At 40.6% G+C, this 27,483-nt stretch overlaps 2 protein-coding genes and 2 non-coding genes across 5 annotated transcripts; all 4 read right to left on the bottom strand.

Moving 5' to 3' along the window:
• Window positions 1-232: 232 nt before the first annotated feature.
• LOC143521789 (kelch-like protein 10) lies at window positions 233-16,976 on the bottom strand. Its single transcript, XM_077015127.1, has 4 exons — window positions 16,742-16,976; window positions 8,270-8,416; window positions 7,885-8,105; window positions 233-2,641 (listed from the first exon to the last, which is right to left on the bottom strand). Exons 3-4 carry the CDS (start codon window positions 7,947-7,949, stop codon window positions 2,146-2,148), a joined length of 561 nt encoding a protein of 186 aa, XP_076871242.1. The 5' UTR covers window positions 7,950-8,105; window positions 8,270-8,416; window positions 16,742-16,976; the 3' UTR covers window positions 233-2,145.
• A 4,879-nt stretch (window positions 16,977-21,855) lies between these two features.
• Window positions 21,856-24,715, bottom strand: LOC143521788 (RING finger protein 227). 2 transcript variants are annotated; one of them, XM_077015126.1, is made up of 5 exons: window positions 24,566-24,715; window positions 23,845-23,923; window positions 23,377-23,791; window positions 23,007-23,120; window positions 21,856-22,392 (listed from the first exon to the last, which is right to left on the bottom strand). In XM_077015126.1, exons 3-5 carry the CDS (start codon window positions 23,682-23,684, stop codon window positions 22,365-22,367), a joined length of 450 nt encoding a protein of 149 aa, XP_076871241.1. In that variant the 5' UTR covers window positions 23,685-23,791; window positions 23,845-23,923; window positions 24,566-24,715; the 3' UTR covers window positions 21,856-22,364. The 2 variants fall into 2 exon arrangements, with proteins under 2 accessions (XP_076871241.1, XP_076871240.1); XM_077015125.1 differs by having other exon boundaries at window positions 23,377-23,923.
• Window positions 24,716-26,994: 2,279 nt separating this feature from the next.
• Window positions 26,995-27,066, bottom strand: trnap-ugg (transfer RNA proline (anticodon UGG)). Its single transcript has one exon. It is a non-coding gene; the product is annotated as a tRNA-Pro (tRNA).
• Window positions 27,067-27,286: 220 nt separating this feature from the next.
• Window positions 27,287-27,358, bottom strand: trnap-cgg (transfer RNA proline (anticodon CGG)). The gene has a single exon. It is a non-coding gene; the product is annotated as a tRNA-Pro (tRNA).
• Window positions 27,359-27,483: the final 125 nt, after the last annotated feature.

The raw sequence follows: 27,483 nt of genomic DNA, 5'->3' as shown, positions 1-27,483 counted from the left end.
TGCCCCATCGCGACGGGCCTGCGTATATCCAAAGTAGAGGGTTTTCCATCCACCGAGTTTTTGCGCATTTTGAAAATGCGCATGAAAAAAGCTGGATGGAAAAAGTCCAAAATTCGAAAAAAGCCCCAAATATCGCAAAAAGATTTTTACGCTAGGAGGAGGTGGAAAAGTTAGACTATCGCATCGCCAAAATAAAAAAAAACTGGATGGAAAAGGGTTTTTCGCATAAACGATGACGTATCATGCCTCAAGTCATGTGGTTCTGTACATGATCGCGATGTAAAGATGGCAAATGCATGCAAAAACAGTTCTGGAGAGAGCAAAAATTGAATTTAACTTCTCCATGTATAGAAAAGAAAAAGAAAAAAATGTTTCAAAACCTCAACGTGCAAAAATGCGTAACTGCCAGATGGACGTAAAACCACTATTGTTTGGCGTCCTCTCACGTGATCTAAAGTTTATTCGCATAACTTTAATGAATGGAAACAAGGCTTAATTCGTTTTTTTTTCCTGCCGAAACTTGGAAAATGCGTATTATTTTTTCGAAAGGTTTGGATGGAAACCCGTCTAGTGTTTCATTGAGGTCTAATCTTTTATAGCAGGGGTCGGCAACCTTTGAGACATGGCGGCGAGTTTAAATTGTTGACCGGCAGTGGGGTGGGGGGGGGGGTTGTGTGGCGAGTGTAAATTGTTAGCGGCGGGGAGGTGTAAATGGACACAAATTAAGTATTAAATTGCGATCAATCGCCAAGTATAAACGTCTCCACCGCTCGTGCGAATTGTGCGGAGTCGTGCGCTACGGTCACTCACGAAAGTATAATCCATTAATATAATAATTTATATTAATTTATAAGCTGGATGCTGGTCCAGCGTGTCGCGTGCCAGTGATTATGCCTCGTGCCATAGGTTGCCAATCCCTGTTCAACCTGAACATGAATGGACGGTCATCTAACATAAGAAACCCTCTGTCCCGCCCACGCCTGCCCTACACCATCCTATTGGCGATAGGTGATTTGAGTGTTGATAGTTTCCAATAGCATTGAGGCATATGACACAAGGGCGGATCATTGGATTAATGTTACAGTGGAGGGAGAGTGCGCGAGCATTGTGGGAGGACGTGACCTTTTTGATCATTTCAGCAGTGTCAAACAGTTTAACCCTGTGGCCAGGACATTGCATGAGGTCAGTAACAGGGTACATGTGGGCAAGATTGTTGTGTGTGTTTTTAGTGTTTGTTAGGTTGCTGTGTATGTGCTGTTTATGGTGTGTGTGTGTTGCAGGTTGGGCATATGCATTATCAACATAGCAGCCTTGCCATTGCTGTGTTAAACGGCGGTATCTACGTCATGGGAGGATGCGATGGCCACGTACGGTTCAACAGCGCTACAAACCGGAAACAAACCAGTGGACCATGATCACACCAATGAACAGCGCAGTCAAGCTAGTGCTACCACACGGCATGGCAAGGTGGCAACACATACACACACACACACACACACACACACACACACACACACACACACACACACACAACCAATTTCAGTGCTACCAAACCAGTGAGCTGAGAAATGCCTGCATGTCAATGCATACAAATGCTCACATACATACTTGAGTTTATTCCCCACTATACACTAGAGCAGGGGTCGGCAACCTATCGCACGCGTGCCACCGTTGGCACGCCAAGGCATAATCACTGGCACACAACATGCTGGACGAGTGACCATAGCGCGCGACTCGGCACACCTCATGCAAACCTACGCGAGCGGCGGAGGCATTTATACTTGGCGATCGATCACGAAATAATACTTAATTTGTGTCCATTTACACAAATTAAGTATTATTTGCCCCACCGGCCAACAATTTACACTCGCTACCCCCCCCCCCCCTTCCACCCCAATTTTGTTTGTTGATTGACTAGGGATGTTCAAGTTGGCACAACAATCTGCGCATTGATGATGATCAGATTACAGTCCTCACTGTCTTTCACTAGAGCATTGCTTTTTATGTTGTTCAAGTACTCCGCTGTCATCTGTGCCATTCTCAGCTGGATAAAAAAAAATACTTGCCTTGAAAACTATTACCATTCTTACTTCATTTTATAATGAGGAGGGAGACATGTAGGACATCATGCCAGCAATGCCTCTTTTAGACCTTTGACAGCAAGACGGCGATGTGTCCCTTTCTTTCCTGAAGTGCATGGGTGACCCAGCGCAGGACGGCCTCGAACACCACATCTTCATGTTTGAAGTTGAGGACGTCCTTCACAAGGATCCCACTCAGCTGGGTCAGCGGCAGCTCCAGGAACTTTCCTGACACACGTGCAACCTCTTCAAAGTGGTGAAGGATGAACAGGTGGGCTTTCAGCCGCAGGTCCGGGCACCAGTAAGTGTCAGCCAGTTTATAGATGCCTATGCAGTTCTCCACACCCAGCTGAGCTTCTAGGAACTGGCAGCAGGCACGTACGAGGCTCGAGACGGAGAACTGGTCTGCAGCTGCTAGCAGCTCCTCCACGTTGTCCTTATTTATGGGCACTGAGTGTGTGTAGGCATAATCAACGATCAGCCGCATCATACGCGGGGAGACACCAGGGATGTTGTAGATACGCTTCTCTGGAGGGCTCCAGCCATTGGTGAACAGTGTACTGTGGAGAAAGGATACAGGTCACCCTTAAGTGTTTGAGTTTGTAATTTGATGCCTTTGGAATGAAAACATTTTTTTATCTATTTATTTATTATTCTTATGTTCTGGATCATGAAGTGGGCTCTGGGGGAAATGTAGCTTCACGGGTTCACTGTGATCACAAATAAAACTTCATACTGAAAAATAAGCTGTACAAAAACAAAAATATATTTACAAAAATATGTGACAATCATTGGCAGTCATATAAACGTTTTATAAACAAATTCTAACAGAGGAGTGTTCCTTTATAGATCTTGATTTTGAATTTTAGTTTGTAGGAATGCTTAAGTGGTTATCCATGCCTGCATGCACTGTAAAAAAATGAATCAGTGGTCCAGTAGATCTGATACAAAAGTATTATGTGAAATTTATTTAACAGAATTGAGTTCTTGAATTTGTGGCTATTTTTTGTGTTAATGTTATTTAAAAATGTTTGGAATAAAATCTATTTTATTCATGAAAAGCACAATCATCTTATTTGAGTAATATTAAACTTACAAAAGTTTGTGTGAATACAAAGTTATATAAGCGGTATATTTTTCCAAAGCTGGCAATCTGCAGCAGCCATTTCGAAAGAACACGGAGGAATACAATTTGCAGGTTAACCTAACTAAGGCAAGAAAGCATATTCTGTTTATCAATCTAGCTACCATAGTTTACTCCTGAGACTAAGAAATAGTTCTTAAAAATAGTTTGAACATGAACTTCACTGGCTACGCCAGCTAAGCTAGGTAATGAAAGTAATGTGTTGGAATACATGTTGCTAGCTAGGTGTTAACATAATTATTTTTGCTTCAAGCCAACATTATTTATGAAAGATTGTTTCGTAATTTTATTTGTTACGTCTTGATTTTCTCTTTTAAAATATGTTAAACTTACAATTGCTAACCTAACAATGTACTTCGTCTTTTTGTTAACTTGGCTAGCTCTAAACCTCATTCCCCAACCGTTACCGTTTTTTCCCTCTAACTTGTCAAGTATCTGAACTAAGCCTGAGGTGAGTTGGCTAGTAACGACTCTTCAGTGTCATCGTGACAATGCATAATATTAAGTATTCCACGTTGTAATCGCTAGGTCGATAGGCAGGGGTCGGCAACCCAAAATGTTGAAAGAGCCATATTGGACCAAAAAAACAAAAAACAAATATGTTTGGAGCCGCAAAAAATTTAAAGCCTTATAATGAAGGCAACACATGCTGTATGTATCTATATTACCCTACTATCAAAATGACTAAGTTAGCTACAACTTTTGCCAACTTTTCAAAATCACTTGGAGTGAGATTTAATCTTTTTTTTTTGGGGGGGGGGGGGGTATAAAATGGGCACAAATTAAGTATTATATCGCGATCGATTGTAGATTGTTCGATCGTTAGTAACTCGTTGAATCATAGATGTAGATCAGAGATAAATAAACTAGATTTTTTTTCAGCATGAGAAATCGGATGTATGGCGTGTGAAGAGAGTCAAATGCGTGTCTCACGCTCATTGCGTGAGAGCTGGCAACCCTGACATAATGAGCATTAATGATTAAATGTTTATTATCCCTGCAGTGTATTCTGTAGAGAATGATGCACCACGCGACTGCTCTGTTGTAGGACGCTGCCTCAAGTTTAACTTCATTACAATATTAATGAATTATGTTTCATTGATTTGATGAAATTAAAGAAATTCAATAAATAAATCCGATTTTTTGATGTCATTTTTATTTTTACGATTCGAAAAAACAACAACAAAATGGAACGTGCATAACATGCCCCTTATTTGGGCACTAAACAAAGTGCAATAAAACGCAGGCTCCGTTTATAAAAATAAAACCGCAACCCGTTTAATGTGACTTCTGTTTTCGGACATCACTGGTCAGCTTCTCAACATCGGGCATGTAGATGTCACTTTAATCTTGACGCGGGACTGCAAGCTCTCATCTGTGAGGCGGGTGCGATATTTTGATTTGATGTAGTTTGTAAGTAGTTTGTAATTCTATTTGTAAGCAAAACTGCAAAACAGTTCAAACAGCTTAAAACATTAAAGTTCATACAACGATATTCAAGTTTTAATCTCAATAAGCTCAACATTTTCAAGTGAAGACAATCACTAAACTCATAGTTTTTCATTTAATATTTGCCGAGCGTCTGACGCAATGCGCTCCTGCATGCCTATTGGTTAAAACCATCTAATTAGCATACTGTGATTTTTGAACAAACATTGTAGACAGTGCGGCTGGTGTGGGAAAACGACACTGTAAACCCAGCATTAAGGTTTTGCGCTGTCTTAACTTTTTGGTATGTTTTAAGTTTCGATTCCCAGACCAGAAGCCATGACTGAGGTGCCCCTGAGCAAGACTCCTAACCCTCAATTGCTCACTTGAGATAAAATGTAAGTCGGTCTGGATAAGAGGGTCTGCCAAATGCCATAAAAATGTTTTAAAAAATTATTAAGTTGGGGGAAATTATATTAATTATATAATTATTATTAAAAGTATTGTAGTATGGAGTACTTAAAAATATATATATATATATAAAAAATTAAGATTTTCCTAAACTTATATATTTTATTTAAAGTTTTATTTTTTTAAGTTAACTACTTAAAAATTATATTACATGAACTTAAAATTTCTTAGGTAATCGGTTACAACAACTTTTGAGTTTAGTGAACTTGTTGGTTTTTCAGGGTATCTGCACATTTTTAAATCTCAAATTCAATGACTTTTAAGACCTTTTTAATACCTCACACAAGAAAAAATAATACTATTACTGGGGATTGTTGACGTTGTTGAGGCCGTATACTCCAGCGCTAGGAATCTAGCACTAGGACCCTGGAGCGGTTATTTACTGCATGGTCCTAGTGCTAGATTCGGCAAAGTTCACATCGCGCCAGAACAACTAAACAACACACACTTATAATAATTTAATGCCTCCCCTCATAAAATTCCAGACATTTTAAGACATTTTAAGACTTTTTAAGGACCCGCGGGTACCCTGGTTTTACAGTGTAACAGTAATGGCTGGGACAACAAAATGGCATTTGTGCATTCTGTGCCAAAAACAAACAAAGGAAAAACTTGTTTGTCCTCTGGCTAATCCAACTGTTAGTCGTAGACAGGGAGCATATGCAGAAATTATCAGGCTTGCACATCAGTTCAGAGAAATTGATGCTGCTCCACACCCACATATACAACTTCCAGATGAGGAAGCCATGCATCTGAATAATGCTGCCTGGCATAAATCATGTCGTAATCTTTACGAACTCTCCAAGCAGATACATGACAAAGCAGTTGCACTGGGAGAAGATCGGCACTGCCAAGTGCCAAGATTGTGGCACTCCTTTCAGAGGGAGACCTTGTGGCTATTGAGGCAAAATACCATCGGAATTGCTATATAGGCTTCAACCGTCGTTACAATGCAATAATCAAACAAGATACCCCTAGAGAGGACTTTGAGGTCACAGTTAAAAATGAATTGAGCCAATTCATTGAAGAGGAAATTGTTGGAGGTCACAACATTTTTGCATTGCATGACCTGTGTGATATGTTGACATTGTATTAAAATTGAAAAATACATGTATATATTTTTAATTTAAATAAACAATGTAAGACATTTTTATGGTTATACAGCATATACAGTAATATTCTAAATTGAAATTGTTTTTATTTAAGTAGCTACATGCAAAAGCAAATATTTTTTTACAATAACATTATTGTATAATAAATAATAGATCATTATTAGAGTAGAGGGTGGCCATCTTGAAAAAATGGCAGCCATCTTGGATTTTTCTGTGGCTAATGCACTTTTAAAAATTATTTTTAATAAACATTTTTGACAAATTTCATGATTGAATCATTAAGTGAACTTTTTCTGGCCTCATCTTTTGCATTATAAGGGCTAATAGTGGGTTTGGAGACGACGCCCCCTAGAGGGCAATTTTTTGATCGGACTGTTTTTGCCCTCTGACAAAATTGTTCGATAGACCAGTGTTTCTCAACCTTTTTTCAGTTGTGGCACCCTTTATATGCATGCAAAATTTTAAGGCACCCCAGTTTACAATGCGTTAAAAACACAGGGGTGGGGGGTGGAGACGTAAGTTGTTGACGGGGGGTGTGAACGTAAAATGGACACAAATTAAGTATTATATCGCAATCTATCGATCGCGGGTGGTTGGCGCCAAAGCGAACTAGTAACTCATTGAATCATAGATATGGATCAGATAAATAAACAAGATTTTTTTTTCGGATGTGAGATATCGGAAGTGTGCCGTGAGAGTGTGTGAAAACGGTCAAATGCGTGTGTCTCATGCTCAATGCGTGAGCGTTGGCAACCCTGAAAACATACTCTCTGCAACCATCTCCCGGCCAACATAACACAAAAAAAGTGATTATTAAGACAGAGAGCAGATAAATGTGACTTACAGTCAGTGGGAAACCTGCGTAATCACGTGCTGACCTTGGACATATGCAGGTCATATGCACGCTTTGAGCGTGAGACTCACGCATATTTAGCGATTTCACACGCTCTCACGCCACACATGGAATTTCTCACGCTTGAATATTATTATTATTAATTAATTTTTTTAATAATCTAATCGCCGCACACCGCAGCATATTCAGCCAATCCATCGGTTGTATATTATAACAGGTTGAACCAATCAGAATATAGATCGCGCTGTTTCTTGGTAGACTTTAGCCAGTCCGCTCCCCAACCACACACACACACACACACACACACACACACAGCCGCTACACTAACCATCGCGACACATTCCAATCCCCCCCGCCTGAAAAAAAGCTCACGCCCACCAAACTTGAGAGATCTGGTCATATGAAATACATTTTAATTATTTTTAAAGCGTATAATAACTTCAATTTTTAAAACTATAGTTTTTTATTTCACATCAGAATATTTTGACGGCACCCCTGATGAAGACAGACGGCACCCCAGGGTGCCGCACCCCGGTTGAGAAACGCTGCGATAGACCCTTACAAACAACTTCCAAGTGTAAACGAAACTTTTGCATCAATGGTAAATGACTATGACTAATTGCCTATACATGGAACCCCACTAATGTGTTAAATCATCGTTTTGATGCCTTCAGTGTGAAACTACAGTTTCATAGTCATGAAATAAAGAAAACTCTTTGAGAAAATGAGAAAATGTGTCCAAACTTTTGGTCTGTACTGTACATCAATGAACTGAAAGCTGACACACATACTTACAAGATTGTTTTTTCTTTGTACATTTTCTGGACACTGTATCCACGCTTCAAACTGATCAACCTCATCTATGCTGTCCAACGGAAACTGGAATTCTTCAGGCATTTTACACTGGAGTTGTGGAGTGGACCCTACTCCAGTCATCAGAAATCCAACAGTCGCTGACAGCTGTGACACTTGCTGCTTTATGTTTTCAAGCAGAAGCAGGATGTGTAATTCTGCATCTGAAAGACAATACAAATCCAGAAAAAAGTCTTCACACTAATTTCCACAATGTTTAAATAAAGTTCACCATGCCTTTCAGCTTTAGGGCCCAAAACAAGCTAAAGTTGAATATGGCTGCATTTTAGGCTTGGTGAAGCATGACCAGAGAACACGACTAGTTCACCTGAGCAGGATATTGGGCCACTATGCTGTCCAACTCTGAATTGTGGCCTGAAAACACATTTCTCTTCTGTTCCCATCCCTCTGGGTCAAGTAAGCAAGGAGGATGAAGAAGCATTTCTGCCATCAAAAAGGTCCTGAGAATTGGCAGCTAAACAAAAAATGCATACAGGAAAAATAAGACACGGAAGGCTCACATAACCAAAAAGGCCCTACTCAACAAGCACAATCACTTATCCTCTCCTCATACATATAAACAAAATGAGTTTGCATACTGGCAAGTAGGGGTGGGCGATATGGAGAAAAAATTGTATCACGATTTTTTTTGCATAAACTCCATCCAAAAAAAAAATAAAAATTGGTGCTACAAAAAGCTTTTTTTTAAGCAGATTTTAATGAACGGTATTGCAATTTTCCATGTGCAAACATTGTAAACAAAAAATTTAAACAACACACGTTACATTGATAAAGTGCACTATTAGAATATAATTAAGAATAAAATAAGTGAAGACGATTAAGTAGGTAAACATCACTGTGATAAATTAAAGATCTTCACTGATGAAGTAAACATTCTCACTCTGATAAAATGAACATCACTCTTATAAAAAGAACATTCTCACTCTGATAATGTACATTCTCATAGAATATAAAAAAGAAAGTAAAATATGAAACATTGAAGAACACAAACACGAACACAAAATAGCTTTACAAAAATTGTCCAAAGCAAACTGAGATAACTGTATTAGTGCAACAGTTTTCAACAAAGAAATATCAAACTGCTCCTGATAAAAAGGAGAAATTCAGTTTCCCCATCACAGATTTTTAGTCAGAAAAATCAATTTGTTCACCTTATCTGGCTTGAGAGTAGCCCTTTGGCAAGTTACTATGTTGCCACCTGTGCTGAAGACTCGTTCAGAGGGAGCGCTTGTTGCTGGAATGCACAGGTATTTCTGAGCTAGTTGGCTAACTCGTGGAAAGTTTCCTTCGTGGACTTTCCACCATTCCAGAGGATCCATCTCACTGTCTGCATGTGGGGTGGAAAGATAGGCCTTCATTTCCCCCTCGATTGCCTCTCTTATAGATGGGGTGGAAGTTGTTGTGCCAGCTGCAGATGCAGCACCTTATGCAGCACATATTTTCAAAAGGCTGCCTAATGTTTTCTTTTGTGCTTTCTTTGGTGGGGGTTGGCATTCTGCCCCAGGATCACTCTGCGAAGTGGAGGTGGGCAGTGAATGCTGTGCTCAATAAGGACTCGATCTCAGAAACAGCTCTGGCTTGTATTTCCTCTGTCTCGTCACTCTCAATGTACTGTCTCTTGAACCTTGGATCTAAAAGCGAAGCCATGTCGAGCAGGTCATCAGTGGTGGGGTCCTGATACTTTTCAGTGAGGTAGTTGAGGATTGTTGTCCTCATTGTGTTGGTGAGCTCAATGTCTTCTTCATTCAGCTCAAGAAGGTTCACTTTCAGCAGGTGCAGGACTGGCTTGACATATGAGACACTCACATAGTCCTCCCCAGAAAGTGCATCAGTGAAATCTCTCAGAGGGCCGAGGGCCTTCTTAACACACTCCATGACTTCAATATTTTGCCATGATGGTGCCAACTGCCGTGTCTTCTTGTCAGCTTTCAGGACCTGCGAGATGGCACTTTCTTGCTCCAACACTCTCTCGATCATGGCAAGTCTGGAACCCAATCTGGTTGGCAACTTTGTTTTGAGTTTTTTTTTGTGGGAGTTTCAGCTCTGTTTGAGCTTGAGCCAAATCCCTCTTCATCCAGCTGAAGGAGAACGCACTGACAATTTTTTTGCAGACAGATGTTACACGAACAACTCTATGATCTTTGGCACTGTTTTCTATGAAAAAAGAGCACAGTATTCATTAGTTAGATGCAATGACAGAAATAAACCAAAATAACAAAATGAACATTTTAATATGGCATTAATTATCAACATTAAAAGTTTTGCAATGCTCATATTTTATCATTCAGAATTATTTTTTATTATAATTATCAGCATCATTATAATAATATATATTATTGTTATTATATGTGAAGAAACATTTAATCATAAACACCCTATCACTTTTTTTAATAATCTGTTCAGGATAAGTACTGAAAACATCTTAATAGACATTAGGGATGCAAATGATTAATCGACTTTCGATTAATTGTCGATTAAGACGTTACTCGATCAAAATGTATTAATCACGATTAATCATTAGAGAGCGCTCCTGTATTAACTTGAACAGAGCGTAAGAACGAGAGGTGAACACGTGTCGCGAAAGACCAGAGTGGAAAACAAAATGAAGCAGGCGAAAAGACGTGCGGTGTGGGACCATTTTGAAGCGTGTTCGGGAAACGAGGCAGAAACTGCGTAATCCAGAAAATCCCAAGGAGGGAAACTTTATTTTCCACGCAACTCAAACAATAGCACTGTTCTCTTCCCCTCCCCTGGCGCGCGCAGGCGCCGCTCTCCCAGTGTCACTTAAAGGGCCAAGTGCCTGTCTGTTAGGGAACGCGCTGCGAGGAGTAGTAGTCGCTACAATTTCAACATTGTTAATTTAGGCAAAGAAGTCAAATGTTCTGTGTGTAATGCGGTATTGAAGTACAACAGTTCCACTAGCTCACTCAATTATCATTTGAACACCATGCATGCAGCTGTCCTGCATATCACCAGTGCACCTGGTCAACCTAAAATCACAGCTACACTGGGAAGGCGAGCGTTTTCGAAGCTCGCTACAAAAAAATACGAGTGAGCTAAAAACAAAGCTATCTACTGCTACTACTGTAGCCCTTACAACAGATTGTTGGACGGCTCTAACAACAGAAAGTTACATTACTGTGACGTGCCACTACACTGACGAGAACTGGCAGCTAAAATCTGCAGTGCTGATTACGATGAACATGTCGGACAGACACACCGCTGACAGTTTAACTGACAAGCTCAATGATGTTGTGGAAACTTGGGCACTCTCCGGTCGCGTTACAGCATGTGTTCACTACAAAGCTAGAAACATTGTCCAAACATGGGCTCAATAATATTCTGTTTGGCTCTCTATTTAATTTCTTCTTTTTTTTTAAACATTTTTTTTATGTCTAATGTTTCAAATTGAACTGAGCCAGTCCTTAATTTATTCCTTTTTTTAAATGAAAGAATGTATTTTGTTATACCATAAAAATTTCCTCATGCATAATTACTTGAGCAATATATAATATAATACAATATAATTATCATAATATAATATATACTTTTTGAACAAAGTGTTTTAACTACACTGCTCAAAAAAATAAAGGGAACACTTAAACAACACAATGTAACTCCAAGTCATCCACACTTCGTGTTCAGATAGGAAGCAACACTGATTGTGAATCAATTTCAACTGCTCTTGTGCAAATGGAACAGACAACAGGTAGAAATGAGAGATTTTCAACTGATTTCAAAGATTTTTATTAATTGAGATCTAGGATGTGTTATTTTAGTGTTCCCTTAATTTTTTTGAGCAGTATATTTAGCTGATATTTTTTAAAGCCCTATTGAAACACTGAAATTCAGGTGAAAAACCCCGCTTATCGATTAATCGAAAGTCGATCGATAAGATCAGTCAACTAACGATTAATGAATTAATCGATAATTTGCATCCCTAATAGACATGCATTATTAATTTATAAAGTTTACTCACCAGTGGCTAGGTCATGGGTTAAAGCAAGAAATTTTCATTTGACTGAAATTTTTTCCTGGCAAAAGACAATGCCAGCAATTACTAAAAATGTGGTGTAGCCTCTTTTGTCTAATTCTACACAATAAACACATTTATAAAGTATATTTATCTAAACAGCCTGTGTAATGAGAGAAGAGAGAATCTATGAAGCGACAAAATGCAACACCTGAGCTATAAATGTACATAAATGTTTTTATAATGGAGTTATCTGGGGGTCCTCTTCCAGAACATTGTTTAAAGATCAAGTCAAATTTAGTGAATCCTGGTGAGTTTTAAAATGGTATGAAGCTCTCTTGTTTTTATCAGATTCACTATCGCAAAAACATAAGCAGTAAGATTACCTGGTTTATCTTACAAAAAAATTTAATGTCCAAAAATGGCAAATTAAATCGCACCACTGGATGGAGCTTTTAAATACAAACAGAACAACACCATCCATGTTAAACTGGCTTAGAACTAAAAAAGTTGACATTTCAAATGGAAGAAATGCGCCTTTTTTCTTCGACTATTAAAGCTAAACGAAGAAAAGTCTGTGATCGGTGGAGAGATTCTTCAGTATAAATAACCATAACTTGAAATTTGAAATGTAGTCACTTTATAGTATGGACATGACAGTATAATATTCAAAATGAATGAACAAATGAATATTTAATGATTAATCTTTAAATTAATTAATAAATAAGTCAGGTAATCATTATGGTGAAATTAAAAAAACTATATTTCTATTAATATTCTGAGAAAACGCTGTAACCTAAAGATTCTGTTAACACAATTAAGACACAATATGATAAAAACAGGCGTGTAGGCATGATTAATTCATTATTTATTTATTACTGTTATTAAAATGATCTGATACAAGACAACTCAAAGAAATTATGTCAATGAAGTTTAAAAGTATTGCAACTATTATGATTATAGTTAGTTTAAATATATAAAATATTTTATAAATATTTCGTGTTGGTTTATTAGGACATAAATTATGTGATTTTGTATTACGCCTCACGGTCTGACCACCTGTACCGGCTCAAAAAAAACCACTCTTATATTTATGATAAAAATGTAACTTTATCAGAATAAGGATAAAATACTGAATTTATCTTACATCTACCTCTGAAGCTCTTCGGATGTCTGAAATACAGGCGGTCCCCGGGTTATTACGACGTCGTGCGTCGTACACGGAACTTGGTGTTTGGTGTGCGCGGCGGAAGAATACACAGTTATGCGGCTCGAGACCGAGGAGGACGGCGTCAGGATAGGATAACTGCGTGCAGTACGTTATTCGCGTACAGTATGTACCTTTGTTCCGACAAAGCCTGGTTAAAGCAAACACCCACACTACGCAAAGTAAAGCCTGTATACTTGACAAGTCGCCCTCGCGCCGAAAATGGCGTAATCGCGGTGGCTCCACCCGTGCGCGAGAGCCTCGCGCGCTGGCGATTCGCGAGGTCGTGCACCTCTCGAATTTTGTAACTTCACTTCGCCCGCGCCGCGCTTCAGCGCAATGAACTAAGTCATGTTTGCAGGGTTCATACACCTTTACAAGGTGGAATTAAAACACTTGTACGTCACTTTCAAGGTCCATTTCAATATTTCCCAGCACGTTAAACTTAATAAAGTTAAATATTTATACATATACTCGAAACGATTCGAAATAATTCGCGTTTTATTCACATTATTTAGGGGTTGTTTATTTTCAAAACGCCCGATCTTAACGTCTTCTCTCATGTTTCGTCCTGGAATTACAAGAGGCTCGTATTTGTTAACGTAATACAAGAGAATTGTTCAGTCAGATAGCTATTTGTTGTGAAACGAAGTAGATACAATTTCAAGCATGTTCATTTAGCCTAAATTCCAGCACTTATTTTCCTGAAACACAAAGCAACATTAAAATTGGTCAGGTGAATGTTCCCTCCCCAGTTTTTGAGGGCTGTTTCTTTATACTACCACATATCGTTTCGGACAACACTGCAAAGAATGCAGTAGCCTCTAAGTAGCCTCCGCCGTTTGCTCAGGTGTGCGGAGTCGCACGCTACGGTCACTCGCGAAAGTATAATCACCCAGGCAGGAGGGAGGTAACTTTTCTACGTAATGTCCGAAAATCAGAAGGCGGGAAGTCAATCAAATGACACCGCCGTCATCCATCCAGCGCTGACGATCCAGTGAGAGGATCATATTTCGGACACAAAACAGATAGCACGCCTGTGTGGTTTATTATGATTTGACGGATTTTTTCCCCAAAAAATTCAAATGACGGAAATCCGTCGTAGTGACGGAGAACTTTAACCCATGGGCTAGGTGCAGCCTATGCCCAAAGCAGGGAAGACGAGTCCAGTTGTTAAGCTGGAGGGCCTTCACCATGTTGGCCCCACTGTCTGTGGTCATGCAAGTCATGTTCTCCTCACGGAGTCCCCAACTTTCAAGTGCGTCTCTCAGCCCTTGCGTGATGAGCTCCCCCGTGTGATCTACAGAGCTTCCAGTTGTCGATGTAGTGGATGGTCAAGCTTAAATAAGGCTCATATGTGCGGCTAGACCAAAGATCACTGGTTGTTGCGAAGAACTGCACTTTTTGTATTTGGTGTTCTAGCTTCTGTCTGCACTCTATGTATAGACGTGGCATTGCAGTGTTGGAAAAAAATTTCCTGCTTGGTAGCTCGTAATGGGGGTCAAGTACTTTCATAAGGCGTTTAAATCCCTCATCCTCCACTGCCGTGAAAGGAACCATGTCCTTAGCTAGATAGTACGTAATAGCGTCCGTTATCTCGCTCCACCGCTTACTGGACTTGTCATACCTTTTTGAAATGCCTGGGTTAATGTTGTTTGCTTTGGTTTTGGCACCGAGACCGCAGCTTGTGAGGCGGCTGCCCCTGCTGCCTGCATTGTGTTACTTTCGGCATATTCCTTGGGATGCCTACGTCTCAGGTGACTAAATAAATTTGTTGTATTAGCGTCGGCCGATTTCACATTTTCTTTGCACACCCTACATATAGGTGAAGTTTGGTCTTGGTCAGTGGAAGAAAACCCAAACCAATTCCATATTACAGAGGTGGATTTCCTCTTCTTCAGTAGCTCCTCGGTTTGGATTTCAGCCATCGTTGTCCACGTAGTTTTTAGTTTTTACTAACACAACATGGAGGCGTGGAAGACGCACAGTTTGCTGTGATTGGTCAGTTCTACGCCCTACATCTGCCGCATCAGCAAAAATCATTGCACTGATTGGCAAAGGCGATCTATATGATTTTTCTAATTTGGTAGATCGCCTGCGATTCTCCACTCGTCATCGCCATTCACGATTTTATATTGTCGTATTGTGCACCCCTACTGGCAAGAACATGGCAATACAATATTTACCAATTTTTTTATCTGAAACAATCATGGATACACATCCATCAACAGAGTAAACACTGCTATCTAGAATCACTGTCTGATACCAATCTATACATGTGAAAATCTTTATATGTATAGTGTATTTGTGAAAATCAATATAGTAGTAGGTTTCAGAAGTATAATATTCCTGCCACATAAAGTTGTCCTTGTTATAAGAATTTTGACCAGTGACTATGTAGCAAGCTGAAGAGGGGTTTACTTAAGGTGGTTTATAAGATTTTAGCAAGTAAGCAACAGACCTGCTTACTTCATTGATCGGCCCTTGGGGTTTAGCAGCTAAAACCAAACAGATACAAATGCATGCAATTACACAGCAGTAAACAGTCATGGCCTAGCGGTTAGGGAACTGGTCTTGTGACCGGAGGGTCGCAGGTTCGATCCCCAGACCTGAGGCTATGACTGAGGTGCCCCTGAGCAAGGCACTTAACCCTCAATTGCTCACTTGTATAAAAAATGAGATAAAAATGTAAGTCGCTCTGGATAAGGGCGTCTGCCAAATGCCATAAATGTAAATGTAAACATTTTATATAATACATTTTAAATAGGGATGCATTATAAAAAGAATAAAAACAAGTCTTACAAATATCTGTAATAGTTGGTGGGAAAGGTTGAGGTATATGTGGTAGCCTGAAATTAACCTTTCGGACAGATGTCATTCCTTCATTACCAGACATATCACTGTCACTTTCATTTAAGTATCTAAACCAGAAAAAAAGACCTCATTTAAACGTGCAGTAAGTTGCAGTACATACTACTTCTTTTTCTTTATGTAAGTTGCAGTACATACTTCTTCTTTTTCTTTATTTTCCTCCTTCGTCCTCAACCTCAGATTGCAAACCAGCAGTGTCACTGTCAAGATACTGCTTGATTTTTCTTTTTGCATCAGTTAGATCATTTGGTTTAATTAAATAAATGCACAATCAAGCAAACACACACGAACAGCCAAACACACAAAAAACACGTCAATGATGACATTACAGTGGAATAAAAAATATTATCCACAAAGTGATCCACAAAGTCTGTCCTAAAAGGTGCACATGGACCACAAAGAGAGAACTAACTTACCTTTCTCGCATATAATGCGGGCAGTGAACGTTTACGCTAGCTAGCAGGATAAGCTAGCCTAGGTCTAGCTAGCTTAAACGTTACAATTTTAACCTGTGCTAGCTAATGCTAGCTAGCTAGGCTAGTTAGCTTAGCGTTACGTTTCTCCAAGAGTTATCTTTATCGCAGAACTGTAGCTACCAATCCAGTACATATCTATTTAGTTATTATGTTTGGTTCTGTTTTGGTCCATCTATTGAAACGGAGTGTGTGCTACAACCTGAGCAAAATGCTTCTCATACGGAAAGTCCATAAATCTAGCAGTGTACTCACCAGGCTGTCGGTTGGTCCTCCGTTTGAATTTGAACTCCTGCTGGTTCTATGCTGCTCCGCGGCTCCGAGACAGACCCGTCTAACAGCACTAACCCACATGCGCTATCTGACTCTGTCCCGGAGCCGTATAGAGCAGGGGTATTCAACTATATTTTTCCGCGGTCCAATTTTGGCAGATAGCTGTGACCTGAGGTCCGGGGAGGCGGCGGTGGCGACCGCAAGTTGTTGAGCGGGAGCGGGGGCGGGGGCGGGGGGGGGACGTTTTTTCAATAGCCCCTCCGGTTTAAAATTAATTCTCCCGTCAAAATTAATAATAATTTTTTTTTTCCGTATCCAGTTAATCAGGAATGAGATTGGGTCCGGACAGGACTGCGTTCGGGTCCGGATCCGGACCGCGGTCCGTCAGTTGAGGACCTCTGGTATTAATTTGACTAATATTATTAAACAATGAAATTATGATTATGTAGACTTTGCTTGTTTTCACATTTATTAATTGTTCATTTGTAAAAAAAAAATGCCCCTAGCATTTGCCTCTGTCGCCTAATGGAAGGGCCTGCCCTGCCCGTTGCTATCACTGTTTGCCTAACTTCATTCGTTGTGGATTTTCTGTTGTGTTCATTCTGTCTTGGTTCTTGAGTTTTTCTGTTCATTTTTTGTCATGGAAAATGAACCCTCTGCACAGCCTCTGCCTCCTGCTGCCTCTGTCCCAGCGTCACAGTTACTATGATGTAAATAGAGATTCATTACGGAACTCTCTTGAGTCTGAAGTGGCTATTAGAATTCTATTAAGTTCAAAACTGGTTATAATGAGTGACCGAGCAGACGTGTCCCACTGGCGTCCTTACATGGAGCGAATGGAGGTTATAAATGAAATTCGTTTGGAGGGAAAGCTTTGCGACGTGATCTTCAAGGTCAACAATATAGAAATCAGTGCCCACAAGATAATCATGTGTGGCTGCAGTGACTATTTCAGGTGAGAGAGGATTATTTTAGAGGTTGACATAAAGATGTTAATTTCTAGTGTTAAAAAATATTGTATTGCTATTAGTTGATATTAAACCCAAATGTACTGGATATAAGAGATTGTTTTTTCCATAAGAAATCTTTCCATAAATGGAAAATAACTTAATATTAAGTTAAGAGTTTAAAAGTCTGATTTCATGATTAGGATTAGAACTAATCTTCCTTAATAACCTTCTAGTGAAATTTCAGTGACTAGATCATCATTCTCAAAATCAGATAAAAAGTGAGACAATCCTACATTTAGTATTTTAGTATGTAGCCTCCAGAATCTGCCTCCCTATGCCAACATAACAGCAGCCATTCACCAGTAATGCTAGCTGGAGTGGGACATTCCTCTGTACAGAACCTCTCTACATCAGAGTCCTGGGCCCACTCATCTGTACAGAACCTCTCTAGATCAGAGTCCTGGGCCCACTCCTCTGTACAGTACCTCTTTAGATCAGAGTCTTGGGCCCACTCCTCTGTACAGAACCTCTCTAGATCAGAGTCCTGGGCCCACTCCTCTGTACAGAACCTCTCTAGATCAGAGTCCTGGGCCCACTCTGTACAGTACTTCTCTAGATCAGAGTCCTGGGCCCAATTCCTCTGTACAGAATCTCTCTAGATCAGAGTCCTGGGTCCTTGCTTGTGGATTCACTCCACAGGTTTCCAGTAGGGTTCAGATCTGGAGATTCAGATGGACATGATAAAAACTTTTTTTCTTTTATCATGAACCCACTGATGGATGCTGAGATATACTTGGGAGTTTTTCCTGCTGAAAGACCAGACCTCAGCCCTATTGTAGCTTCCTGGCAGACTCAGCCAGACCTTTATTTTAAATCTGGAACTCGTGTATGTATTTATGCATTCTCTGATTGGTTGCTGAATGACTGGGAGACTTCACTTTGACTTGTATGTCATCTTATAGTCATTCACCAGTGAAACATGCAGGCATGGATAACCACTTAAGCATTTCTACAAACTAAAAAAAAAAACTAAAAATCTAAGGAACACTCCTCTGTTAGAATTTGTTCATAAGACATTTCTATGACTGCCAATTATTGTCACATATTTTTGTAAATATATTTTTGTTTTTGTACAGCTTATTTTTCAGTGTGAAGTTTTATTTGTGAAGTTTTATTTATCACAGTGAACCTGTGAAGCTACATTTCCCCCAGAGCCCACTTGTTATGATCCAGAACATAAGAATAATAAATAAATAGATAAAAAAATGTTTTCATTCCAAAGGCATCAAATTACAAACTCAAACACTTAAGGGTGACCTGTATCCTTCCTCCACAGGACACTGTTCACCAATGGCTGGAGCCCTCCAGAGAAGCGTGTCTACAACATCCCTGGTGTCTCCCCGCGTATGATGCGGCTGATCGTTGATTATGCCTACACACACTCAGTGCCCATAAATAAGGACAACGTGGAGGAGCTGCTAGCAGCTGCAGACCAGTTCTTAGTCTCGGGCCTCGTACGTGCCTGCTGCCAGTTCCTAGAAGCTCAGCTGGGTGTGGAGAACTGCATAGGCATCTGTAAAAATGTAAAATAAAAAAATGTGCCATATTTTGTCTTATAAACCATTTGTTAAAAAAATTGTGAAAAAATACAAAGAGAAAATCTACCAAGAAAAATTCTCAATTGAAGTGGGATTTCAAATCTATAATTGCAGAACACACACTGGAACTCGCTAGTGCTGGAAAATTTGTAAGAAAACCATATGACCATGAAATTAGGAATTATACGTCATACAGATTATTCACAGGTAAACCATAAGTTACTGTGTGAAAGGGTAACAAATATATAGTTTATCAGCATGATTACTGCAGCTGAATATCCACGGTAACTGAACTGTGTTCTGTTGAAACACTAAACAATGCTATGGATTAAAAATATAAAGTAAGAAACGTTGCTGCTGTAGAACTAAAACGTAAAAGCATTCTAAAAGGTGAAACCGTTTCCAAGATGCAATTATAACAGAGAATGTATATCAAATAATACTACAGACTCATTACTATTACATATAATGTAGTTTATTCATATCAGCAATAATTCATGCCCAATACACCATCCTCACTGGAGTCTGAACCGAGTAACATAGCTTTATATAAGAAGGAAGAACCGGTTGACACGCACATGATCAACCCTGGTGCTTCCAGAAAGCAGGTGATTGATGAGGCTGTAGTGAATATGATAATTACAGACTGTCAGCCGCGTAGCCTTGTGGAAGACAAGGAGAGCTGCTCCAACTCCTTGAGCCCTTATATGTTCTGCCAAGCAGAAAGGTACGTGAAACAAACTGATGAATGGGTGTAATACACATTAACAACGTATATGCATGTTCTGTGCTGTCATTCATTAATGTACTCCATTTGTGTTACTAATGTTAGGCTATCAAGACCATTAGCCAGAGGTATGAGGAGAAAAAGGAGCAAGTAAAAAAAGAACTGAAGAGTGCAGTTACAGTTAGCCTAACGCCCGACTTGTGGACATCCATCAACATGGAGGCCTACCTGGCTGTGTCTTGTCACTATGTGGACAGTGAGAACCATACATTGTGTACATAAATGCTGGGAGTGGAACACTTTCCTCAGCAGCACACCGCTGAAAATATGGCCCAAGTAAAATCAAACTTAATAGAGGAGTGGGCCATTGCAGAGAAAGTGAGATGTCTGGTCACAGATGCAGCTGCAAACATGATTTCATGTGTCAAAAAGCTCCAAATCAGGCACACATTTGAATAGCGCATTCTTTAAATTTAACAGTTCGAAAATCATGCGACCGAATTGGGACACTCACTGATGTCCGAAATAAACCAAGGCAGATAGTAACATACTTTAGAACCAGTACTACAGCAAAAGAGAAGCTGGCACAAGTTCAGCTACAGATGGGAGGACCAGTGAAGAAATTAATGAATGAGGTGTCAACTTTGACCCCTCTGACCTGACCACGTGGCACATGCTGGAACAACTCATAATTCATTTCTACCACTGTTGTCTTATGCTGGTGTTTTGCTAATACTAATACTGTCCGAAATCTCTCATGAGTGTCATACAATGGGCTGAAAAATATTTTAAAGCATATTTGAACATTTGAATCTGCATTTGAACATAACCCAAAACTAATGTCATCCTTCATACCAAAATGCAATTTCCTCTGACCAATATGAAACACTGAAATTGCACCTTTTGTCAAAAATAACACATATATTTAATTTGCTCATTCCTCTTCACAGTAATGTTTGAATGGATGTCGGAGGATATTCGGGCTTCATACATACTACACGAAGTGCTCCACAACAGCTCTGTTGATCTGAGCTTTTAAATTAAAGCTAGGTTTTAAGTTCATGATACCCAGAAGAACAGACGCCACCTCTGGTGCACCTTCCATGCATTTGTGTTTGATTTGAAGTTCTTTTGCAGGTTTGAGGCTTATATAATTTCATTTGCACATTCACTGACACACACACTTTTAGGTCCAGACTAGACTGCTGAGTAAGCTGAAAACTAGCACAATTATTTTAAGTTTTCTGGAATGTTCTTTTCCAGGAGTCTGAGCGTCTTAATGACTGCACTTTTAGGATATCTCACTCTTGTGCCTGATTCTTGGGACTTCTAATGAGTGAGAGTAATTTCCCAGATGAACAAATTGTGACTGCTATACCTCCCTCTCCCTGTCCTTAAAACTGGTACTTGTATGGCTTCAAAACTCTTGTTTTTAGCTACTCTCTAAGACGGGTAGTTTTGTTGCAGCTGATGCAGCTTTGGAGATCATAAGATACATGGTTTTTCAAATTATTTTTTATAGTAAATACATGTCTACTAGGTTTCCTGTTGCATTAATATTTGGAAAATATTCTCTTAATATCTTCTGAGGTCTTGTGAATTGATACTGCCTGTTTCGGAGTTGTTGCATAGCCTCGTTGGATTGTAGGTTGAGACTGGATCTGGGTTAGAATGGAGGGACCAGGGGCAACATCAGACATGGTGCCCAAACACCGCCAGCCCAAAAGCAATTATTTCTAGTTAATTAAACATGCAGCAGTAAAAAAATAACAAATATAAAACTACAACGAGCACATACAGAAAAATGCTGACACGTTTGAATTCAACAAATCTTTAATTCACAATAAGTAATAAATAACCCAAACAGCAAATCTTAACAATAAGTTAAACGGTATATCTGGAGAGGCTGGAATGTAATTACAATCGGGGGAGATCTTTTTCACAGGGCCATATGCTCCAACAACATCATGTAGCACATGGGTCTCTCCCCCTCCCTCCCCGCTGGAGCAGCTGAACCGGTTCCCGCGGCAGCTGCTGTGCGGGATTATAGGCGGAACGGGAGGTGACGGAATCCCTGCAGACAGAACCACAACGCGCGCCGTTCGCACGTGAAACGCAGTCCGAGGGGCCTGGGGTCAGACTTGGGCAGCGGGGTAAGCGGTTCGCTCGACCTAATCCCCCCCCCCCCCCCCCCCCCCCCCAATGTTGACTGTTTCAATCCAGGCCTGACGGGCGCGTGGCAGGCCGTTTTAAATAACAATGGCAGAAACTGGAGGTGTATTGTGCAGAAGAGGCCACTTGGTTTTGACATTGTTCAGAGCTGCTTCCTCCTAAAGTCTTCGCCATGATGTTGTGTGCCTGTAATGAAAGAAGGAACATTAGCATTTTATCAATGTAGCAGCAGATGCGACAATGGTTTAAATCGGATCTCATTTCACAGTGACAGACGCAGGTTGTTGTACGTCTCAAAAGAGCTGAATGGTCTGCGAGTAAATCTGGTTAGTGTGGTTTAGTCAGTTCTGCGTTTGTGTTCTGTTTATACAGGTTTTCCCTCTCGCCTTCACCCATCTGCTCCCTTCCTTTGAACTTCACCGGAGCAGCACAAAAGAACATTGTCGTTACAGTGCTGTCCCCACCACAACACAAACGTCAATCAAAGCGGGTGTGCTGTGTGGTTTAGTAAACAAGAAGGAGGAAATGTTTTCAAAAGAGCATCAAAATAATATCCTCTCTTTTGAAATGCCCCGTGCGGTCATGGAGGACTACAAACGTGAGTCAATCCATGATTGCAATAGATGTTTTTGCACGTGAGGGGGAAAACATACGTATGACGCATACGAGGTGCTTGAAATATCCACTGCTAACACAAATATTTATCTCTGCGTTCATAATATTAGGTAATATAATCCGCTGGAGCAATCTGACATGAGCTGCGTCGGTTAAGCATTGTAACACGTAGGAGGTTCACTCACACATTGCTGACAGGAACAATTCTCTCCTGGGGATGTCTGGTGAAACCCAATTTCTTCAGGAATGATGGGAGTTGTAGTCTTGGTCGGGTGTGCTTAGAGATTGGCCTCAGCCCACTGACAGAGTGAGTGAAAATAGAAAATGTAGTTATGCATAATCTTCAGTTATCTTAACATGGCATTCTAATACAGTTCTATATAAGCACAAATGTAGGTGTTAGATTAACTATCTAAATCTCTGTTTATAAGATCAACATTATGTAATCATTTATATTTTCAGCATTTGACAGAGGCTCTGAACCAGAGGTACTAAAATGAGTGATTTGTTTACTCAGATGTCATTTATTCATGGTTACACAGGGTAAATGCTCACCATTCATCTTCCACTGGAGCCAGGCACTGCTCACTGGCAGGTCTCTCTCCTTCCTGGCTCTCAGATATGCGGTCCCAAATGCTGCTGTCGATCCACAGCGCCTCCTGCAGGTCGAGGCCATGGCGCACGCAGGAGACTTGCCGGCACAGCGGGCAGCGGACACTCATCATGCCCTTCTGATGCAGTGCTATCTTCTCCAAGCAGGGGGCGCAGAACGTGTGGTTGCAGTACAGCATGCGGGGAACGTGCTCGCTGCGGGAGTAGGGCTGGAAGCACACGCTACAATCCAGGTCTTCACACAACACCATGATCACGGAAAGACGCACGGAGAGTGCAGGAAAAGCAGCTGACCAAGCGGTCTCACTCCTCAAGACCAGCTCCAGAAACACCTGCCCAGGTGACGGAGCAGAATAGGGGAAGGGCTGAAGTTCTTCACCGTAAACGGTGCGGAAACCGTCAATTGATGGGAAGGTCCCCTTCAGTAAAAGAGTGGTCAAATTCTCTTTACTCCAGCAACAACGCACTTATAGAGTGCTGTCTTCTCTTCCTTAAAAAACAACAACAAAAAATAAACAAATTAGATATATAAGTATCATTCACAAGTGCAAGATCTCTTCCCTGATGGTAACTTAAAGAATCTTTGATCTTCCTCAGACTGATATTTCTCTCACGACCCTGAAAGTCTGCTCAGCTCTGTATGGAGTGTCAGGGAAATCAGAATTACAATTCCAGAGCAGATGGCACGGGTACGTTTGTCCTCCCCTAAAGAGGGTTTATCATTATAATATTATAATACCCTGTTCTAGCTGCTGCCACCTGCTCACCCAGAATGATCCACTTAATTTTGACCTCTTGGAAGAAACCTTTGACCTCTTCAGAACATTCATGCAGAAAACACTAATATGTGACCTTAAAAAAAACGTGTCTGCTACAAAACACCATATAATCTGTAACAGAGAAATCAATGTAAGCTGGCTAAACCTTACTGTAAAAAGCTGTAAAATCATGTGTAGAATAACAGACGTCCAACATCTTCAAAGCTTTCTAGTGAATTCAACAACACAGGCTTTCATTCGTCCACTGCTGGTGTGTGCTCTAAATTATGTCCATGTTGAAACTCTACTAGGTGTGCCTCAATTAAAACGTCCAAGAGGAATCAAAAAGGACCTCGAGATAAAATGTTACTTACCAGAGACTGAGAGACAGCGTATCTGCTGGCTGGGAACCTCTCCTCCCACAGTTCCTCCACTGTTTGCTCAGATGAGTGAGGAATTAGTGTCTGTGTGTGTGTGTGTGCATGCGGCGGTGAGGAACCCGTAGTGCTGTCAGCACGGCCGCCGTGTGGTTTTTAAGGCTCTGAGGAGGAAAGTAGGCGGAGATATTCCAGCATAGCCTATGGGCACAGCTTGGTTAGAGGGGAACATGTAAGGGGAGAAGCGGGAGGGTTGTTTGTCCCCAGTCTCCCTTTGTCGAGCGTGTCGGACAGAGGCAGGTGGACGTGTGATGGGTGGACGGCTGCTGTGAGGGTCTGTGTGACTCGGGGCTTGGGGGTCGACAGCAGCGACTGTGAACACTGCACAGTAAACCTAGTGTAGGAGGCTGTGAGCATGCATCTCATTAAAGCCCTACAACAACTTAGGACCACAGAAATCAAGATAAAAATGAAAATGTAGACAAAACAAGCGAGTGAGGCTTTATCTAAAGTATTTGTAGCTGTAGATAAAACTTTTCCACGTTATCGAAGAGCCTGTAACTGCTCGCTTTGTTTTCCTTCACTGTTCTTTCTCAGAACACACAACTGTTATGAGAGGCGGTAATGTGGAATTTCTCTGGTATTCGTGTCTGTTTTGGCTTCCGTGTTTCCTGCATTGAACTGTCTTAAGTGGCTGACAAATGCAAAAATATGTGTGAGTCACCACAGCAGGACTGTGTAATTACACCAAGTAGAGTTGTATCAAAAGTCAGGAACACACGAACAAAGCAATTACTGGTTAATATTAAACTAAGCTTATCTTTTGAGCTTTATTTGGATTGTTCTGGAGAAATACTTGCTTAAAACGGGCTAAATTATAAGTTGTTACTATGTGTGTAAAAACCAAATAAAATTTTTTTATGGTAATCACTCAAGGATAATATAAACATATGCTGACATGTTACGCTACATTCACCTGTCACGTGTGAGGAACACTGGAGAAGAGATGGAGGGTAGCTGTGGAATGGAGAGTGTGTGTTTACCGGAGGACTCCTCTCAGCAGGGCTGCAACACAGATGCATGTAAAGACTCCAGCAGCTGTTACCTGACACACCAGCACCGGCACAACACCCGCTACCACGCCACTACTCCTGCACTCACGCTGCTGTCATGAGAGTGTGCCACCTCGTCGGTAACCCGGGCAGCAGTGAGCAGGATGGTGAGTTGCCATGGCAACATACACACTCAGATTCAGCCGGTAACTAGGTTCCACAGGTACGTACCAGGTCTGTTGGTGGGACATGTCTGTTTCTAAGGCTCTTGGCCAAGGACGGAGAGGTGGGGGTGGAGCCTGTGTGTCTGCATGCAACTGTAGCCTTTAAATACAGATACTCGCCAAGAGAAATACGCAATTAAAAACAACTGTGTGTTATTCGAGTGTAATTATTAATGCAGCAATACATTACCGGTTACAATTAACTGTTTTACGTATCAAACCTACATTTTAGACATGTTTGTAGAAATGGCTAGTAGTGAACAGACTAGAGAGGGATCCCAGCAGCAGTTTCAGAGGAAAGGGCTGTCTACATTTACTGGAGAGGGATGATGCTACATGACAATCCTAATACTACAGAAGTTAGAATCCTGTCTTAACTTGTTCATTGTGCAACCCTGTAACTTCCAGACTGGATGTCAAGAAAAGATGCGACACCAGTGACACTGATGTTCCGTCCAGCCAAATCACTGTTTATTTACCAATCTAAAACAGCAGCTATGTACCATACAAAGATATTTAATACAGACAGGAATAATGTTTGCTGGTGGTTTCCACTGTAGCCTGTTTGTAGCCTGTATGTAGCCTGTTTTCATTGTACTTGTTATTAATTTTAAATGGCATAATATTGTGTTGACATCTGTTCACACCTAAAAGGCTTTAGTGTCGTGACTAATATGTTTCATGTCAAAAGTATGAATCACACATTTTTAAACGCATGGAAGTTTCCAATAGAAGGAGCTGGTATTTTGTAGCTGGTAGTTGTCTGACCGCAATGTCTTAGTTCTCTGAAAGGGAGGTACAGGAAATGTTTAAAATTCTATTCCCAACATCTACCCCAATACCTCATTTACATAGCCTAGCCTATATTTACTGTTTTCTGAGTTAGGAATTAACAATCTGAATGGGTTGTGGTGCCCTCTAATGGTAGGTTACTTTAAAGTCTTCAGATGCATTCATGCAAATACTTTCTGGAAAAGCTATCTATCAGCAAGTGAACAGTGAAAACAGCATGCCCAAATAATGAAACCAAACAGAAACAAATAATTAAAAACGACATGCTTGTAGACTACCAGATTTGCGTAAAAGATCAGCACAGAAGCGTGGATTAGATCGAAATCCACAAGGACGACATTGCACGACGTAAAACTATGGGCTCGTCCGGGATTTGAACCCGGGACCTCTCGCACCCAAAGCGAGAATCATACCCCTAGACCAACGAGCCACATGTTAGTTCCTTCTTAAAGGAAAAAATAAAACCAACTGCATTACATTAACTGTTCTACAGTAACTATACGTATTTAATTAACATTAGATTTTACTGTCGCTGATATAATTTATATCAGAGAGCCAGTGGCACATTTTATCCACTCTGAACCGGCTCAGTGTCGTGTGTTTTTAGCGTCATTGCGAAATTTTGGAGGAGTGGTGATAAAAGACGGACCGGGCTCGTCCGGGATTTGAACCCGGGACCTCTCGCACCCGAAGCGAGAATCATACCCCTAGACCAACGAGCCACGTGTGAAAAATGCTAGTTTGTTGTGTCTATAGACATATCAACAACGGTGTTAATTTAATCTTGGTCAGAACTGACTCACCCTCTGACAGGATTTGCTAACCATGATGGTTATAGCAATAGAGC

This window comes from Brachyhypopomus gauderio, chromosome 8 (genome assembly GCF_052324685.1).
Source record: "Brachyhypopomus gauderio isolate BG-103 chromosome 8, BGAUD_0.2, whole genome shotgun sequence".
NCBI classification, from domain to species: Eukaryota; Metazoa; Chordata; class Actinopteri; order Gymnotiformes; family Hypopomidae; genus Brachyhypopomus; species Brachyhypopomus gauderio.
The sequence above is the reverse complement of the archived record's forward strand: the minus strand, read 5'-3'. Positions and strand labels throughout refer to the sequence as shown.

Bases quoted from the DNA above. Each gene is read 5' to 3' on its own strand.
- LOC143521789 (XM_077015127.1), bottom strand. From the start codon at position 7,949: ATGAGGTTGATCAGTTTGAAGCGTGGATACAGTGTCCAGAAAATGTAC. The intron at 2,642-7,884 runs GTAAGTATGTGT...CTTTCTCCACAG, and splicing joins TACAAAGAAAAAACAATCTT to TACACTGTTCACCAATGGCT.
- LOC143521788 (XM_077015125.1), bottom strand. From the start codon at position 23,684: ATGGTGTTGTGTGAAGACCTGGATTGTAGCGTGTGCTTCCAGCCCTAC. The intron at 23,121-23,376 runs GTGAGCATTTAC...TCACTCTGTCAG, and splicing joins GCTCCAGTGGAAGATGAATG to TGGGCTGAGGCCAATCTCTA. The intron at 22,393-23,006 runs GTGAGTGAACCT...CTTTCATTACAG, and splicing joins ATTGTTCCTGTCAGCAATGT to GCACACAACATCATGGCGAA.